Raw genomic sequence first — 19,996 nt, forward strand, 5'->3', positions numbered from 1 at the left:
GTTTCTTAAGACAATCAGACTTGAGTTAAAGTCTAATTGTGAGCACTGAAGGTGCAATGCTGTAAAGGGGTTGATGACCGACCCAAGTGATTTAAGACTGGGTAATGATACTTATGGAGATAAAACATTCAAGTATGATACAGATAGCACACACAATGTGAAACATTATGGAGCGAGTAATGTGCATGAAGGAATGCTCTGAAGCATTTGGATTAGTGTCTGTGGTATGTATTTAAGAGCCCAGTGTTAGGTGAGATTTGGGGAAGGAATGGCTAGAGTGATTTTGGGAGAAGGAGTTATAGCAAGAAAGAAATCGAGTGTGGGTCTGCAGCCTCTGGGCCAGATTTACACGCCGGTCACTCAATGCAACGCAGCGCCTAAAGTTCCTGTACTGCACTGGGTGAGAGGGAGAAAGGAGGAAAGATTCACATCTACAGAGATGTGGCACTCTCCTACACTCTCCTTAGCTGGCGCACAATCAGGCTGTCGAGTACCATGCACACACCTTTGCACCATAGTGCAAGGGTATGAGTGTGAGTGCAGCATAGGTTTTGTACTGGGTGTCCCTCCAGTATAAAATACAATGCTTGGATAAACATTTAAGCTTTTCTCACTTTGGATGTGTGCTGTACAGTGTAGCACACTTGAAAAGTCAAAAACATGTACAGAAATAAACACAGTTCTCCTTTTTAACGCCTGCCTAAAGAGAGAATATTTTTTTTTGTTACAAAGGCCTGCCTACCATTGTACGCAGATATGACTTTGTGTCAAATACCATAAGTGGTAGCATTAGAATGCCCATATATCACCCATGGAACACTCCCTTGACGCAAAGCAATGTAAAGCAGCGCAAAGCACTTCTTTGCATTGCTTTCAGGCAACTTTCCAGTAAATCCCAAACAAACATTTTGCACCAGTTTGCAACACTTTTGTGGAGTAAACTGTTAATGAATCTGCTCCCAGTCTTCATCACTTGAGGACATGGATACCTTCTTAGTAACCTGAATGGCCCTGCATTTCTTTCGGATAGTGGCAACTAAACAGTATAACTTAAGGTAGGGGGTTTCTGTGAAAGGATCTAGGAAGTCCACAACAAAACACTGGACAGTACACCATGACTTCCAGACTCTTAGGAATCTCTGCCTGGAAGCTGGAGCCAGTGGGAGGTGTTGTTTGAGCCCTCGTTGTGGGGTAACCCATGAGGCAGAGCTTTTATAACAGTGCAAATAACAATCAGACATAGGGTTTTCTAATGAACTAGGCTCCAATCAGACAAAAGAAAAGGCGACGTAGCATAAAGCATCTGTAACAAAGTGTTGGAAGTTCTGATCCCTTTTGCTCCTTTGGCTATGCCAGACTGAATACTATATCAGTGGAAATGCACATATTCTGGATGCCATAGGCAGAGATACATTTATTGAACTGCCAAATGAGTACATAGATGTGAATGGCATGACCGCATAAGTACACTCTTCAGATATAAACAGCAAATAAGTATGCATTTCAAAAAATCTTATAAAATATCACATTTAAGGAATAGAGACCGTGTGAATAAAGAAACATAATGCTTAAGGGTCGAATGCAAGCTTGTGATGCAACATAGCACATATACATTATTTTAAAATGTTCTGGTACTAAAAGGAAATCAAGGGGTGGTCCAAAACTCTCATGTCTTAGAATGCATTGTGCAGTTTGTTTAAAAGCCAGTGTTGTTTTGGTCTGTCTCTTGGCCGCAAAGTATGCAGAGGTTTTCTTAATTGAAACTGTCATTTGCAGGATAATTTGTGCCATGCCGCTTTTGAGTAGATTATCCAGTTACTCCTGTTCCTTCGCATTCCGATATTTATATTTTAGTGTACCCATTATGCATGGAAGACTATAAATCCCAGAATGCAAAGACAAAAATCCAGGATTTCTTATGCACAACAGAGATGTGGGCCAACCAGAGATCTCCGTTTTGTAGTGGGATATCAAGGGGGCCATGAACCCTAATGCTGGAGAGAAAAAAACTGTCTCCGCCTCATGCCGGGTACTAAAGCAAAGAGATAGGACTACAGTGGCCACACTCACAGCCCTGGGCCCAGGGCCTCTGCACTAGTTACAGCGGCAACCCTATTATTTTAGTCAGATTCCCCAATTAAGGGGGTGGTAAATGGGCCTTGCCACTCCCTGTGGGTGCCACAGATGTTGGCCGCCCTAAAAAGAAATGAAGATGATAGCTGTTGCCTACGCAAGGTCGGGCTAGGTTCAGTGGAGTGTCCGCGCGTCGCTGCACCGTAGAGCTGAATAACTCTCCTCGAGCTGAGAGCGTGGCGACTAGACGTACACGTGGCCCACGAGGCGCAGGCAGTGCATCCAATTGGATGGAAGGTCGGAGGCGCCCAGCTTGTTGCCGTCCAGACGCAGCAGGCGTAGGCGGGAAAAGTGCACTGGGGACATCATGCGGCAGAAACTGCTGATGTTGAAGGCTGCGAGAGAAAAAGAGCGAGAATGAAAAAGAAAAAAAAAGATCTATCTAGAAAATTAGGCAATATATTCAGGTGCCACTCATTTACCCAGGCCTTGGGTCCACAAGCCTGCCCACAGCACGTGCCTCAACACTGCCCAGCATCATCCCCTTCTTTCCGATCTAAAACAAGCACAAACGTGTGCACACGTGCACACATGGCTTTGCCAGTGCGCCTCAATCCTGTCTTGTAGTCTAGCATTCCTACAATTCCAGTACTGCATCCTACACGAAATCCTATCAATGCCAATATTAGAACCACGTCCCACGCACAGCTCTGCAAATTCATTCTATTAACATGCCCTGCACCCGCCCCTGCTATACCAACACTGGATTTCACTCACAGCTCCATCAATGGACCTTGATCCCGACACACATCACCATGTTATTTCTGAACTATATGTGTTGTCATTACGCCCATAACTTGCCCTGCACCACCCGCTACTTTTACAGAACAAGGACACACAAACATATATGCAAGTGTACCTCAATCCTGCATTGCTATTCCAGTACCAAATCCTACACACACCTCTGTCAATGCACCTCAATCTTGCCTCGTTTTTCCAGCCACACACACATCGTCCCTTGCAATCTACAGTGCCAGGGTGTCTTCTACATGAAACAGATGTCCTTTGTAAAATATGAGCTGCCTATTCCAGAAGATAATTAGGAACAGAATGGGGACTTGCAAGGCATGAGGAAACACAGGCCACCCCACCCCACCCTGCCACGCTTTCCTGTCTCTGGGGGCCCCTGGCAGCCCCCCAACCTGTCATGTCTCAGTTTACAGATGAAGATTCTAAGATTACACTCCAAAACAAACAGTCATGGGAGCAGAGTTAACAACATCTTAAAGTTGCAGCGGTCTAGTGTTTTAGGAACCAGGCTGTAGATTCATTCATTGCATGGATTAGGCAGGATAAGCTGGTGCTGGTAGATGTGGAGGGTGGAAAATAGGGGTGCTCTTGGTCATGATTGTGGTGTATGGCAAGCGCTACACATAGGGTTCCCTAATGGCAGGGCACAAGTCCTAAAAAAAATCAAGTGGGGGGACTAACCTAGTTAATCAGTATGCAAGTGGCATCACAGTGCGTGACATCACATCGCACATATTGCTGCACGTGAGGCGCGTGACATCACAGCGTGTGACATCACAGGAAGTGGCAGCACAAGAAGTGACATCAGATCCTAAGCCCTCACATATGTTTAGCAGGTATATCATGAGTACATTTGAGCACATTTCGAGTATACTTGCAAACCCTCCTGATTTAGGCAGAAGATTCACACTTTTGTAAGCTACACATAAAACAATGTTGCCATTTGGCAGCGTAAAGCTTTGCCTAGCCATTGTGCTTTAAAAGAAAAGAATTGTGATATTTAAATTATTACAACGCCTCCTTAGGGGTAGTAAGCGCTATATAAATGCTATTTATTTTGTGCAAATACTAGGAAAGATCAATACATCTGAAGTTCTTACAGTGCATGCATATCTCCTAAACAGGAACTGAACAAAGTGAAAAGCTGCCTCAATTAAGTTTGTGTGAAATGCTACCAAGGTGTGAGCCTTTGTTTCCCCTCTGCTGTACTTGCTTCTAGGTGTGAGGCTCCAACAAAAGGAGGCCGGATGACCCCTCCGATGGGGCCGTTGTTATGGGTCCAGGAGGAGTCAGAAATAAGAGAGCCCCATCCCCCCCCCAGCACGTTGTTGCGGATCAAAAGCAGATAACAACGTGCAGGGACTGCTGAAAGTGGCCCGCTGTTTGTATATTACACCGGGACGAATTCAGCATCTTTTTCAGTGGGGCCTGACTTCTTGGCAGGGTGAATGGCACCCTGTGAAAAAAGTGGGTGTACACCGTCCACCCACATGTACCCCCGACTCGTGCCCTGCCTAATGGAATAGCATTGGTGTCACAAGGCAGACTTGGGGTGCACTGGCAGACTTGGGAAGAGTGTGTTAATTTCAGTATGGAATAGCAAGTCTGGGGTGGGGTTTATGTGAAGAGCTGTATATTTCAATAGAAAAGGACTTGCATATCAGAGATGAGATGCATTTGTGGAGCTCTGTTTTAGTCCTATTTCTAAAACAGAAGCAAAGAAAGCTTTGAACAAATAAAGAGGTACATCGACAGAGCTGTTGCGGTTTCCAGTACTGCATTAGCTGAGGATGCAGCAGGCTAGGACGGTAAACATCACTTACAACGCAAGCATTACAACGCACTACCATTACATCGCAACCATTACAACGCAAACCATTACAACGCATTGCGCTGGGGGGCGCTCTAGGATAGGGAATATATTTAATTTACTATCCAACACCTTCCCTACTATCCACGGGGACTGGAGTTGGAATAGTAAATTAAATAATTCACTATCCAGCGCCTAAAAACATTATGCGTTGTAATGGTATGCGATGTAAAAACCGCGTTGTAACAGCAGGCGTTGTAATAGCCTGCGTTGTAACGTCATAGATCCGGCTAGGACTGAAGTGAGTATACAGAGCAGTCAGGCTAGCTAGAACTGGTGTACCACCAGGTGTTGCAGGTTTGCTAGACTGGGGTGCATTAACAGAAGGTGCTGTAGAACGGAATTTTGAGCCCATATTTACTAATATTTGATGCAACGCACCAAAAGGAGAGAACAAATATGTCTCATATCTATTAAAATATGTCCCAATTTTCACTCCACAGCTCTGGCGCACTGTGGCGGTTGAGTGTCATAGCACACACCCATGTGCCATTGGGCAAGGTTGTGTGCGTTCTCTACAGCCTATGTTTTGTACTGGAAGAGGGATCTTTCAGTACAAAACTTTCCTTTAAGACTTCTCTTACTTTGTATATGTGCTTTAAAATGTACCACACATCCAAAGTTGGACAAATTACATGATTTCTTCTTGTTACACCTGCCTTGAGTAGGCATCATGTTTTGGGGCTCATTCCTGCCTACGAATATTAGTAAACAGTGGTTTTGTTACGTGAATATCAACTTACCTTGATAAAATGAGAGACAAGAGGCGTTTGGCAAAAGAGCAGCAGTTGGACTAATGTAACGTAGCGGCCATAAGGGCAGGCAACAGAGTCTGGGTCTGAAGACTGTCTTAAGACACATTGGTTTTGACCATCATTTTACACATTACATGAAGCATCATACAACGATTTGTACATTCTTTTGGAGCCAGAATCTGATCCTAGTCATGAGACTGTAAATCCGGTTGTTTGATAAGAAATGCAAGTGGGTTTGAGTGGATAAAATGCAAGGCGAATGGGTACATGTCCAGATGTCCGGGATGGGGAGCGTGTGATCACTGCTTTAGTGTGATGCTGTGTTCTGATTATTTGTGTGTTTCTAACTTAGAGTGAATTTGAATGCGCGCCCCTCCGGCCAAACGTGTTTTATTGGGGCCAATCTCATGAGACCATTATGGTGTCACTGCCTCTCTGTGGTATCGATCTGGGTTTGCCTGTTTGCACGCTGGTCTAAGGGCCATCTGTCCCACCCTACCTGTGATCTGTCAAACAATTGCTTCAGGCCTAGGTCGCAGGGCCTTCCTCACCACGTATTTGACTCAGGGTTTAAGGGGGAGGTCATATCAGGTCAATTCAACTATGTAGATGCAAGTTTGTTATTATATTTACATATATCATGGTGTACATTGACATCGTATTTTTCAATATTAACATTTTGCATCAAAGCCCATGGGTGGGTGCATAGGAATGCCTGTGTACCACACACGGAATGCCCTGGTGACGCGAGTAGTGCAAAGTATGGCTTATCACAGCTTAGTGTTACTTTGTTGAATTTTCCAATGCGAATCATGGTGTGCGCTAGATAGTAAATCCCACTCCAACACTTTGCGCAGGGTTTGTGTCACTTTTAACACAAACCTGGTGCAGATCATTAGTAAATCTGGCCCTGGGTGCTCAGACTGAATATTATGGTTGCGAAAAACAAGGACCCCCTGGACACTGATATCAGTGAGCTCCTAGGTCAGGGACAATAATGTGTGAACAAAAACCCTAGGCAGTCGATCACAGTGGCAAAACAAGTAATATCAGTTGACAGTAGAAACTTAAGGTAAATAAAAAAAAAAAATTCGACTGCCTAGGGTTTTTGCTCACACACAGACTGAATATTATATCAGATGGGAGTGAGTCCTACACCTGCAAAAGGTTAAAATCTACAGGAGGTGGACTGTTGAACCTACTTGAATGCAGGAAGCTACATGCATCCTGCCCCCAATACCCAGGTAGGGTGCTTCCTGAAAACCCCAAACCCAGGCTTTTTTTGTTTCAACATATTTGCAAGACTAAAGGCTTGCAGCCTACATGTGTGAAAATACGTCTGAGGCTACAGAGGTGAAGATCAGGAATCTACAAAGGGAATGACAAGGTCTTTAAAAGAGTAGATCTGGGGCTCACAGGGGTGAAGGACAGAGGTATAAAGCGTTAATGGATAGAAGTCTCTGAAGCCTATATGACAGAATGGTTGTGGCTACAGCAGATAGATGCCCTAAGTGGGAAGGGTATGCCCAGACGTGAGTCCAGTGCTCCCTACACCACTGGATTCAAGCTAACCTGGCTGATGAAGGGTGATGCCCTGAAATCGGTCCAAGGATGCTTGTTTCCGGTCCGGGAAGAACCTCGCTAGGCAGTTCGGGCAGGACTGTTCCCACAAGGAACAGGGTCAAGACTGATTTGCATATGGCTGGGTCCAAACTGGGATAGTGTGGTGAGCAAACGAATGATGGAATTAACCCAGATCTGTCCGACTGGAGGTGAATGGTTGCATTGTCCACCATTCTGTTCATCAATTGTTACTTTTGCATATGTCGCCCTAAGTGTGGAGGGTATGCCCAGCCATGGGTCCCGTGCTCAATACACCTGCGATTCAAGCTAGCTTGGCTGATAAGGGTGAAGCCCGGAAACCGTTTCCGGTCCAGGAAGGACCTGGATTGGCAGTTCGGGATGGACTGTTCCCAAGTGGAGAAGTGTGGCTCAGGGGTTAGAGGCGGCAGACCCGGAAGCTGAGATCGGCCCTGGACCAGGGTTCAATTCCCGCCTCTGCGGGTCTTGGGCTAAAAAATTCCACGGACTCGATATTTCTCGCTCCGGTGCCTTCTCGACTCACGGGTTCACACTTTGCGACTCTGGGCAATAGCTTGCTTAATCTCCACAAGAGCCCCTCGCGGCGGGATGCCTGGCTTTCACCTTGTGGATACCCTGCCGGGGTTATCTCACAGGGGAATACCAGGACGGGTTCCCTAAGCAAGCGCTGGGAAACCCACTGCGGGTAGCTGTGCGCTATATAAGCTCAAATACATTTACATTTACAAGGAACAGGATCAAGACAGATTTGCATCTGGCTAGGTCTAAACTGGGGTGGTGTGGTGAGCAAAAGAATGATGGATTTAACCCAGATTCTTGTGACTAGGGTGAATGTTTGCATTGTCTAGCATTCCGTCCATCAATTGTTTCTTTTGCATATGTCCCCCTAAGTGGGAAGGGTATGCCCAGACGTGGGTCCCGTGCTCACTACACCACTGTATTCAAGCTAGCCTGGCTGATGAAGGGTGATGCCTTGAAACCGGTCCTAGGATGCTTGTTTCTTGTTCAGGGAAGATCTGGCTTGGCAGTTCGGGCTGGACTGATTTGCATATGGCTGAGTCCAAACTGAGGTGGTGTGGTGAGCAAAATAATGATGGATTTAACCCAGATCCTTGTGACTGGGGGTGAATGTTTGCATTGTCCAGCATTCCATCCATCAATTGTTTCTTTTGAACTGTACATGAGCACAAGCCTGAAGCACAGAGGGATTATGACATGAAGATTGAGGGTGAAGGACTGAGGCCAATAAAGCTTCAGGTTGCTAATTCAATTTTATTTTTGCTGAGAAATAGTCTCAGTTTGTTTGAACCCTTCTACTTGCATCACTTCAAAACTGAAGCATATTTCCTTGATATTATCTGTTCAGTGTTACTCTCAAAACAAACACGTCTAGTTCTTGTGGTTCGGATGCCTATAAATAATTTTAATATTCATCAACACACCTTAAATAAACAAACCTATGTCCAAAATGGCTAAACCTATACCTGTAACCCCTATCTATATCGTTAACTATATACCTCTAACCCTTAACTCCTAACATCTTAATGTCAAACCCCTTTATGATTAATCCTTATACATCGAACTCTCAACCCTACTCCCCAAAGCTTTAATTTGATATCTTTCACCTCTACCCAAAGCCCACCCTTGTACTCTTAACGCCAAACCATTACTACTTTAACACCATTCACACATGGCTACAATATATCTTGGAAACACTTTGGGATAAGGGAGTAGCCAGAAAATTATAATTTCCCCTCTTTTAACCAAAACGCTGATGGCACCGAGCAATCAAAGCAAGTGAGCCCGACTCTCCATAGAAGAGCTCCCTTGCCTCTTCTAGCCAAACATCTATACATTCATCCTTTCATCCTTCCATCCATTCATTGATTCAACCATTTCACCTTTGTATTCTGTCATCAATCCATTCTGTCACCCATCATTCAATCTTTCACCATTCCAATGATCCATTGTCCCTTCCATCCATCCCTCCGTTCATACATCCATCATCTATGCATTAATCCATCCATACATCAATCAAAAACATCTATCCACCCATACACCCACCAATCATTTGACTTCCTTATCCATTTATAAAGGATTTCACTATAAATTGACCCTTTTGTCTATCCATTCATCTACCTATCTATCATTCATCCATCCTCTCAGATTTTCATATACTTTGCCATCCATCCACCCTTTCAGATTTCCATGTACTATACTATGCAGCCATGCTCTCAACTTTTCATTTACTTTGTCATCCTTTCACCCACTCATCCATCAATACTCTCAGATTTCCATTTGCTCATCCATTCTTTCAGATTTCCATTTACTCTTTCATCCTTTCATACATCGTCCAGCCTCTGATTTCCGTTTACTTTGCAATCTGTTCACTCACCCATTCACTCTTTTGTCATCTCAGATTCCATTTACTCTTCCATGCTTTCATCTACCCATCCTTTTACCCACCCATCCATCTTTTCACCCACTCACTCACCCACCCATCCATCCTTTCACCCTCCCGTCCATTCATCCTTTCACCCACCCACCCACCCATCCACCCACCCACTCACCCATCTATCATTTCATCCCCTTATTCTTTCACCTACTCATCCACCCATCCTTTCACCCATGCATCCTTCCACCCACCTATCCATCCATCTGTTGTATTTTTTGTATTTTTGAAATTTTATAGAGCGCATTATACCCAAGGGTGTCAAATCGATAGCAAAGAGTAAGAGCAACAAGACAGGAGACGAAAATTATCCACCACGAAAGGGAGAAAAGCCAGATTTTCAACTGCTTGTTAAAGGCAGCATGGGCAGAAAGACTTGCAATGTGAGTGGTTAGTGTATTCCACAACTTGGCCGCAGTGACCCGGATATCCCTTCCCCTAACGTGGCTTTTCGAAATTCAGGTATCTCCACTTTTCCAGTAGAGGCAGACTTCAGCTGTCTATTGGGTATATTCCAGTAGAAGGCCGTTCTCAAGTGCAACGGCCCCTGAGGGAGGACAGCAGTGTGAACTAGACTAAGGGCTTTAGAAATCACATGCTTCCTGACTGGAAGCCAGTGAAGGGAGCGAATGCCCCCGCTCTGATGTACAGACTTTTTGTAACGCCCAGGACTAGACGAGCAGCCACATTCTGAATAGTATGAAGTCTATTTACAGTGGCTTTATTGATATTTCAGTACAGAGCAGTGCAATAGTCAAAGCGTGACTGCAAGAGTCAAGTTTCACCTACCCATACCTTCACTTTATCTCACCCATCCATTTATCCTTTTACCCACCCATCTATCCTTTCACCCAACAAATATTTCACCCACTCACCCACACATTATTTCATCCAATAATCCTTTCACCCACTCATTAATCCATCCTTTCATCCACCCTTCCTTTCTGAAAGAGGAAGGAATGCAGTGTCCTGCCAAAGCTGTGCGCTCATCCTCCTCACCTTGGATCTGATTCCCCTCCAGATAGAGGTACTGCAGGCTCTGCGGCACCCATGGGACCCCAAGGAACCGGTTGTAAGCCAGGTCTAGCTCCACCAGTGAGGATAGGTTGTAGGCTGCCACTGGAACAGTCTCGTCACTCAGGTTATTGTGTGAAAGCCGCAGGTAGCGCAAGTCTTTGAAGGATTCAAAAGAGTCTGCAGGAAGGTCTGAGAGTGAGTTGTTGGAGAGGTAGAGTTGCTGCACCGAGGGTGGGATGCGTCGTGGGAATTCATTGAAACGGTTCTGAGTCAGATCCAAGAGGTTCAGGGACTTCAGATCTGAAAAGAGAAAGAAAAGGGACAAAATGAGGATTCTTATTGGAAAACTGATGGAAGGGAAGAAAATGTGCTCATACGATAGGAAAATATCTTCAATGATCATGGAGTCTCACTGGGAGAACAGGCTTCCTCCACCGAAAGACCAAAGTACACCTGATAGACCAGGAGGCAGATACAAAGGGCCACTGGTCTGTCTAGACAGCACAGCTGTCACCTGACCTTATGGGATCGCTAAAAAAAAGAGATAGGAGTCCTAACTTTACTTTAAAGTGTGGTTTTACAGCAGTATATGAAAAGAAGTTAAAATCAAATAAACTGTATTTCTCAAAAATGTGATAGTGGTAATAAGTGCCATATTTATGTGCGCAGTTGTGTCGCACTTGCATCATGAGTCGTGGTGCATGCGCGACGCAACTCAAAAATTAGATTTATGAAGCCACGGAAGGTCACTTTAAGTGGCCCTGAGTGGCTTCATAAATATGGAGTAACATTATCGCTGTGGTGCATTACTCTGCCCTGGGAATGCATTCCATGGGCGTTCTGTGGATTTTTCCAAGCAACTCCCATAGATTTTGACGCATTTCCAGATTTACCAGAACTGGTAAACATGGGAATGCTCCAAAATGCTACACCTTCTCAGGGGAGGCGAAATGAGGAGAAATATCTTTATTACTCATCTTTGCTTTCTCTTTCTATGTATGCTGTATTCTGTAGCACACATAAAAGGAGGAATATGCGTCAGGGGATTGGTTTTGTGCAGGACGGTGCCCCTTCTTGCACAAAAACAATCCTGCATCCAACACAGGCAGCCTTGCACCATTGTGCAAGGGAACCTGCGTTGGAGCATCCAACGCAGGCAGCACTGCACCATTGTGCAAGGGAACCTGTGTTGGAGCATCCAATTCAGGCAGCATTGCACCATTGTGCAAGGGAACCTGTGTTGGAGCATCCAATTCAGGCAGCATTGCACCATTGTGCAAGGGAACCTGTGTTGGAGCATCCAACACAGGTAGCATTGCAGCACTGTGCAAGATAACCTGTGTTGGAGCATCCAACACAGGTAGCATTGCACCATTGTGCAAGAGAACCTGAGTTGGAACATCCAATGCAGGCAGCCTTGCACCATTGTGCAAGAGAACCTGCGTTGGAACATCCAATGCAGGCAGCCTTGCACCATTGTGCAAGAGAACCTGCGTTGGAGCATCCAATGCAGGCAGCATTGCACCATTGTGCAATGGAACCTGTGTTGGAGCATCCAACACAGGTAGCATTGCACCATTGTGCAAGAGAACCTGTGTTGGAGCATCCAATTCAGGCAGCATTGCACCATTGTGCAAGGGAACCTGTGTTGGAGCATCCAATTCAGGCAGCATTGCACCATTGTGCAAGGGAACCTGCGTTGGAGCATCCAACGCAGGCAGCACTGCACCATTGTGCAAGGGAACCTGTGTTGGAGCATCCAATTCAGGCAGCATTGCACCATTGTGCAAGGGAACCTGTGTTGGAGCATCCAATTCAGGCAGCATTGCACCATTGTGCAAGGGAACCTGTGTTGGAGCATCCAACACAGGTAGCATTGCAGCACTGTGCAAGATAACCTGTGTTGGAGCATCCAACACAGGTAGCATTGCACCATTGTGCAAGAGAACCTGAGTTGGAACATCCAATGCAGGCAGCCTTGCACCATTGTGCAAGAGAACCTGCGTTGGAACATCCAATGCAGGCAGCCTTGCACCATTGTGCAAGAGAACCTGCGTTGGAGCATCCAATGCAGGCAGCATTGCACCATTGTGCAATGGAACCTGTGTTGGAGCATCCAACACAGGTAGCATTGCACCATTGTGCAAGAGAACCTGTGTTGGAGCATCCAATTCAGGCAGCATTGCACCATTGTGCAAGGGAACCTGTGTTGGAGCATCCAATTCAGCAGCATTGCACCATTGTGCAAGGGAACCTGTGTTGGAGCATCCAACACAGGTAGCATTGCACCATTGTGCAAGTGTTGGAGCAGCCAACACAGGTAGCATTGCACCATTGTGCAAGAGAACCTGAGTTGGAGCATCCAACGCAGGCAGCATTGCACCATTGTGCAAGGGAACCTGTGTTGGAGCGTCCAACACAGGTAGCATTGTACCATTGTGCAAGAGAACCTGTGTTGGAGCATACAACGCAGGCAGCATTGCACCATTGTGCAAGGGAACCTGCGTTGGAGCATTCAACACAGGTAGCATTGCACCATTGTGCAAGAGAACCTGCGTTGGAACATCTAATGCAGGCAGCATTGCACCTTTGTGCAAGAGAACCTGCGTTGGAGCATCCAACGCAGGCAGCATTGCACCTTTTTGCAAGAGAACCTGCGTTGGAGCATCCAACACAGGTAGCATTGCACCTTTGTGCAAGAGAACCTGCGTTGGAGCATCCAACACAGGTAGCATTGCACCATTGTGCAAGAGAACCTGAGTTGGAACATCCAATGCAGGCAGCCTTGCACCATTGTGCAAGAGAACCTGCGTTGGAACATCCAATGCAGGCAGCCTTGCACCATTGTGCAAGAGAACCTGCGTTGGAGCATCCAATGCAGGCAGCATTGCACCATTGTGCAATGGAACCTGTGTTGGAGCATCCAACACAGGTAGCATTGCACCATTGTGCAAGAGAACCTGTGTTGGAGCATCCAATTCAGGCAGCATTGCACCATTGTGCAAGGGAACCTGTGTTGGAGCATCCAATTCAGCAGCATTGCACCATTGTGCAAGGGAACCTGTGTTGGAGCATCCAACACAGGTAGCATTGCACCATTGTGCAAGTGTTGGAGCAGCCAACACAGGTAGCATTGCACCATTGTGCAAGAGAACCTGAGTTGGAGCATCCAACGCAGGCAGCATTGCACCATTGTGCAAGGGAACCTGTGTTGGAGCGTCCAACACAGGTAGCATTGTACCATTGTGCAAGAGAACCTGTGTTGGAGCATACAACGCAGGCAGCATTGCACCATTGTGCAAGGGAACCTGCGTTGGAGCATTCAACACAGGTAGCATTGCACCATTGTGCAAGAGAACCTGCGTTGGAACATCTAATGCAGGCAGCATTGCACCTTTGTGCAAGAGAACCTGCGTTGGAGCATCCAACGCAGGCAGCATTGCACCTTTTTGCAAGAGAACCTGCGTTGGAGCATCCAACACAGGTAGCATTGCACCTTTGTGCAAGAGAACCTGCGTTGGAGCATCCAACACAGGTAGCATTGCACCATTGTGCAAGAGAACCTGCGTTGGAGCATCCAACGCAAGCAGCATTGCACCTTTGTGCAAGAGAACCTTGCAGCCAAAACAGCACCAGCACTAGGCTAAAGGCAGGAATACACTGTATACTTTCAAATACAGCACATTCCTGCCCTTTCTCAGTCCCACAGAGCAGCAAGGTGACTTGCTGCGCTGTGTTGCTTGACTTTTCCATAAATATGCCTCTAAGTGTTTCAGTGTAAATGCTGTCCAACTTTTGGTACCATATGTAACCTGAGCCACACCGGTTACCAGGCTCTATGGGTTTGAACAAGCGCAGGGACATTGGACCAGAGTAACCTTACTTGTTCTTTGTTTATAGATAGAATGTGATGTTGTTGCCTAGAACCTGGACACAGCCTCTCATAAACCCCCAGCATTAAACGTTGCCAACAAATTAACAAAGAGAGCTGAGCCAAGGGTCTTGTGAGGCTTTGCAAGCCGAGCAATTAAAATATTTGGCAGGTCAATTCTACAACAAACATAATGTAAAAATAACATTGTCACCTCAAAATACCCCCAATAAGTGTATTTAATGTGCAGGGCACGTTTCACCCTAGCACGTCATAATATTTCACTGTAATGAGAGACATTTATTCAAAGTTATAGTTTTAAAAAATGAAATTAGAAATGTTCCTGCAAGCACACATTCTGAACTCATATATTGTTCTCTCAAATGTGTTAAAGAAGAGAAAGGAAACTAGCTGAAGAATAACAATTGGATCACACACTTTAGTCAGGCACAAAAGCATCTAGAAGGTGGATCACTGCGTGATCCACCTTGTAGATGGCCATCTCATTCTCCTGTTTTAAATCAAAGATTAATGCTTAGGGGCTTATTTACAAGCCCTTTTCGCTGCCAGTGAGTGACTTCTTCCTCCATTTAAAAAGTGACACACCTGCACCGCAAGGCCCCTTTGGGCCAGATCTACCACTTATTCACGCAGCGCAGTGCCGCAGCCGCAAATGCTGCGCTGTGTGAAAAGGTAAGAGGAGGAGAGAGCCATATTTACAGAAATATGGCACTCTCCTCCCCTTTCCCTTGCGCCAGCACTGAAATCAGCCTACATTTGCCACAGAGACACCTTTGCGCCATGGTGCAATGGTGTCTCTGCGACACGCAATCATATTCTTATGCTGTGCAATGCACCTCTAAGTTTGATTCGCCCAGTCAGTTTGGAATTCTTTCCCTGTGCGGCAAAATTGCCTTCAATTCCCTGTATAACTCCACCTAACGATGGTTTTCTTATTGCTCCGCCCTTCTACCCCGAGTCTATTTTAGGATCATCCAAACCATTTTCTTATAGTCTTCTCCTTTTGAAGGAAAACGATCTATGGCGTGTCATTGAATAATGTTTGCCCTGGCCAAAGTGCACTTGAATTTAGTACGTACCTATTGATTTTTGGCTGTTACTGAAAAATGGTTACAAACCAGTCCGCACCTGATATTGCCTTCGCCTTTCCTCCAGGCTACCTAAGTCATCACTCACATTCCTACTAACACCCCCTGAAGGTGGTATTGCACTTATATACAAATCCTCTTTTACTGTGATGGATTGATATATATATCATCTCCCAAAGATTGTGAAATTCTAGCCTTTATCCTATCGATCGTCCACCTGTGCCCCCTAAAATGTATCTGCGTCTATAGACATCTTTGCTCTGTGATAGTTTCCCGCTTTTTCTATAGGAAACTCTTGGGCATATTTTCAAGGGGGTTTATCTCCGCTTTTTTGGCTTTAAAAGCCAAGAAAGCGGAGAATAAATTATCTCCCAATTACCTAGCTGTCGCTAACACCAGTTAGCGACAGCTAGTAGGAGATAGCGACCATCTTGGGCCCCGCTTTGCATGTCAGTGATATTTATCACTAATGACATGCAAAGTGGGCGTGCCAAGATGTTAGCGACTGGAAACAGTCGCTAACATCGCTATCTCCAAAAGCTAACACCTGCCCCTGAGCAGTTCTTAGCCATATTATCCAATGGTAGGTGGATAACATGGCTAAGAGCATTAGCTCGGTAATGCATGAATACCGCTGACTTTTCAGCGATATTCATGAATTTCGGCCGATTTTTATTGCTTAGGAGATATACCTTGTTAATAGCAAGGTTCCTAAGCGATAAAAATCGCCGCAGCTCGGCGATAAAAATATCGCCGCTAAACCAACATAGCGATAATTATCGCTAGTTGTTGGTAATATGCCCCTCTCTCTCTTCATTTTGCCCAATCCAATACGATTCTGGGCAATTTTAATGAGCACACTGATATTCCTTCTGGCCTACAGGAGTAAGAATTTAAAGACATTTGTGATTCTTAGCATCTTTTCCCGCAAGTTCACTGTTCAACCCACTCAGGAGAGCACACTCTAGGCAATGACTCTCCGGCCCCACACTACCACCCTCCCCCGTCCAGATTTGGCACATCTTGCCCAAGTTCTTGACTATCCTTGAACTAACCATGAAGGAATATTTTCCAATATCAATCCTCCTCAAAAAAAACACAACCTTCAGTGCCCATTCTTTCATGAAATCAGGCTAAACTCAATATTTCCCATTTCCGAGACTCCTAAAACTACAAGGCCAGCATTTTCTGGCAAAGATCACTTCAATTAACCCCTTCGGGGGCGGGGGCGGGGAGGCCGCGCGGAGTGCCCATGCTGGTGACGGAACCGCTCCGTCACCAGCCGGGGTTGCGTTGTGCTCATGACGGAGCGGTTCCGTCACGGCCCCGCCCGCTCAATAGAATGCTCAGCGCAGGCGCGGAATCCGCACCACGCAGGCGTGCCGAGCGGGCCGTGACGGAACCGCTCCGTCATCAGCACAGCGCGACCGCGGCTGATGACGGAGTGGTTCCGTCACCAGCAGGGGAGAGGTTAATGAACTAGGAACTCACACAAGTTCTTCCTCTAAAACCATGATATTTTCATAGTTTTACTCCATCTGCGGCTCGGTGCAATGAAGAATTTAATAATGCTAAAAGACAGAGTAAAAAACTGGAGCGCCTTTGAACACACACCACTGCCCCAATGCTAAGCTCCTATGCAGACATTAGCTGTGCACCTATGGACAATAAATGTGTAAAGGGAGATCGCGGTACTACCATATAGGGATTACCATGGCTTGAAAACCCATCCAGAAGATTGTTTCAACTTGTGGAACTTCAGCCTATCCTGACTCTCTCTGCTTTCCATCCTATTTCTCAAATGTTTTGCTCTGCCCTTTCTAACTTCTTTCAGGATAAAATTTCTAATCCGATTAACCCATGTTTTAATTCTACTTTGTCCTCTTTTGACCTTTGTTCTGTCTTATCAATGGGCTGGACCAAAGTCACGCAACAAGAGTTTATGGTTTATTTCACCTCTATATCCTCTGGCCCCTCTTGGATCTCATGTCTCCATAAGTGCACACGGTGTTGGTCCGACTATAATGCCTGATATTTAAGCCATCTATTTAGCCTCTCTCAAGCGGGGCTCTAAACCTGGAAAAATACCAATATTATTTCTGTCTAAATCAAAAGGTTTAGTTGGACCACCCACTGCCTGCTAATTATCCCTCCATTTCCTTTTACCATTGTTTGCTAACTTCACAGAAAATGTGCTCATTTCCAACTACAGTTCTATTGAATCGTGCATCCTGCTCAAATCTCTTCAGTCTGGATTCAAACCTTGCCATAGCACTGACATTGTCTTAGTTACAGCCCAATGATTTCAGGCTCACCTCGGAGGAGGGTGGCCGGCCATTCTCATCCATCTTGACTCCTCTGCTGCATTTTACACACTCTCCTGGAGTGGCGCAATTTAGACTCCATACATTACACGGTATTACTGTGCAATTATGCATTGGTATTTTGGATTATATTTGTGTACCTTAATAATATGTGTGAACATTTAAACGCATTTATGAAATGTATCTATTGAGAAACTGAAACTTTACAAATGTGTGCACTAAGGTTCATTTTAAATGATTATCATTATTCAAGTTTTATATTTCAAGTTACATTTGTATACGTAAACATGCATTCTTTATTTCACATTTGCATTTATTTTGAAAGTTATATATGTGCATTTATAATCGTATATTGAAATGCACGTTAAATGTTTATTTAAAGTTATCCAGAATAAAGCCTTGATTTTGAAATCTGCTCTGCTTGGTCAGCATGTTCTTTCTTTTGCAGGTGCGTTCTCAAGATGTAATTAGCTAGAGAAAGGAGTATTGTTGTCCGAATTACTTTATTGAAAATAGGGTCTGTGAAGAGAAATCTTGGTAAGAAACGTGAAGACATAATGAGCAGATGAAGCCTCATTTTCATCGTATGTCAGGTACGGGGGATGTTCAAGGTTGGAGTAACTATTCAAGTTCTGGGGGATGGGAAACTCAAATGATGTTGCAAATGTACACCATGTGAGTGAAATTATTGGTTCCTGGTAGAGATATGAATGTTGCTGAACCATTTTTTTCAATTAATGTTCACATACTTAGGTGTCAGAGTAGGTTCCCTTAGACTTTGAGGGAAACAGACCTCTATGCTTCCTTTAGTATGGCAAGTGTGAAGATTCATGCTGAACACTTTTCCCAATTTTTAGGGCTCGGCCTACGTCCCACGAAGTGGGCGTGGCTTAAGAGTCCTTTTCTGAGCTGTTCGAGAATTGTACCTACCGAATTCCTGAAAGCTCGTGATTTTTGCTGGTTTTTGTTGCCAGCTGCATGGCAATTGGGCCTCGCATGCCTGTCTTTTTAGAAGACAGCACGCAATAGGCCATAGGCTGTAGAGTTGCTCTGCTTCCTGCATATTCCGAGCGGACACGCGCAGCAGAAGGCCATATTTCTTCAATTACCAGCTGCCATGGCTCGCGGTAATTGAAGACAGATGCTGGGCGCGCATGCACCATTCTTTGCTGTGCTCTCGGAAGCCTCGGAACTGTGTTTGGCATTCCTGGAGCGTATGCATTTTTTCCTGTTGTCAGCAGATAATTATTCAGCATAGCCAGTATGAGGCGCGGGAAAATGAGCTGCCCTTACAAGAAGTACTTTTGCACTTTTTAAAACGTTCGTGTTTTTAAAGTGTGATTGCGTTTTCAGTGTTATTCGAAACTGTCTGACTTTTCTTTTAAATGAACATCTATCTGCTATTACTAACTACACCAAGCACTTGATTGTCATTAATTTGAGCTCTGCATAAACACTTTTTGTGACAAAATGTTGGTCGAGCTAACAGCAACGTTTTCCAGTCATTGTGTATTTAGTTGAGGTACCCGATATTGTGAATCATTTTGATTCCTTGTGTGTGTCTCACCATGTGACAGAAATCGAAGGGCCAGGAAACATTTTGGATGCCACTCACGATTAAACATCGTGTTGTTATCTTTTGTTGCATTAGCCATTATTTTGTATATGCGTATTTAATGTAACAGTGCTCTGTGTGTTAAGGGACACTGATAGGCGGCACTTTTCAAGGTGCTACTGCTGTCAAAGAGGCAGGCTCGAGGGTGCAGAAACAGAACGTCGTCTGTCTGGTGCAGTGTGCCTTTGTGCCCTCGCTCCTCGCCCCATCTGCCCATAAGTCACGGCCCCTCCCTCAGTCTGTGGTTAGTGACACCTAGGGTAGGTGCCAACTCTCTGAGCACAACCTTAATGAAACAAGCGCCTCTTCCAGCCTGGGCATGCACTACAGCTCTTCAACCAGTCTGGGTGCACAGCTGTTCCTCTAGTCTGGCTGCCCAGCTCCTTCACCGGTCTGCCCGCGTGTCACAGCTCCCCTTCCAACCTCGGAGCCCCTTCTCTGCCCCGACATGTAAGTGTCCACGTGTCACAGCTCCTCACCCAGCCTGTCCGTGTGCCC

At 45.4% G+C, this 19,996-nt stretch overlaps 1 protein-coding gene across 1 annotated transcript in view; it reads right to left on the reverse strand.

Annotated features, from left to right (window-relative positions):
* Nucleotides 1–1,323: 1,323 nt before the first annotated feature.
* Nucleotides 1,324–19,996, reverse strand: part of LOC147712823 (lumican-like) — a 39,429-nt gene continuing 20,756 nt past the window's right edge. Inside the window, exons 2-3 of the mRNA XM_086920382.1 lie at nucleotides 10,562–10,879; nucleotides 1,324–2,468 (exon numbers count right to left, since the gene is read on the reverse strand). Coding sequence (XP_086776508.1) covers nucleotides 2,317–2,468; nucleotides 10,562–10,879 — 470 coding nt within the window. The 3' untranslated portion in view covers nucleotides 1,324–2,316. The remainder of the gene's footprint in view (nucleotides 2,469–10,561; nucleotides 10,880–19,996) is intronic.

Source organism: Lissotriton vulgaris, chromosome 5, assembly GCF_964263255.1.
Source record: "Lissotriton vulgaris chromosome 5, aLisVul1.2, whole genome shotgun sequence".
Classification (NCBI taxonomy): Eukaryota; Metazoa; Chordata; class Amphibia; order Caudata; family Salamandridae; genus Lissotriton; species Lissotriton vulgaris.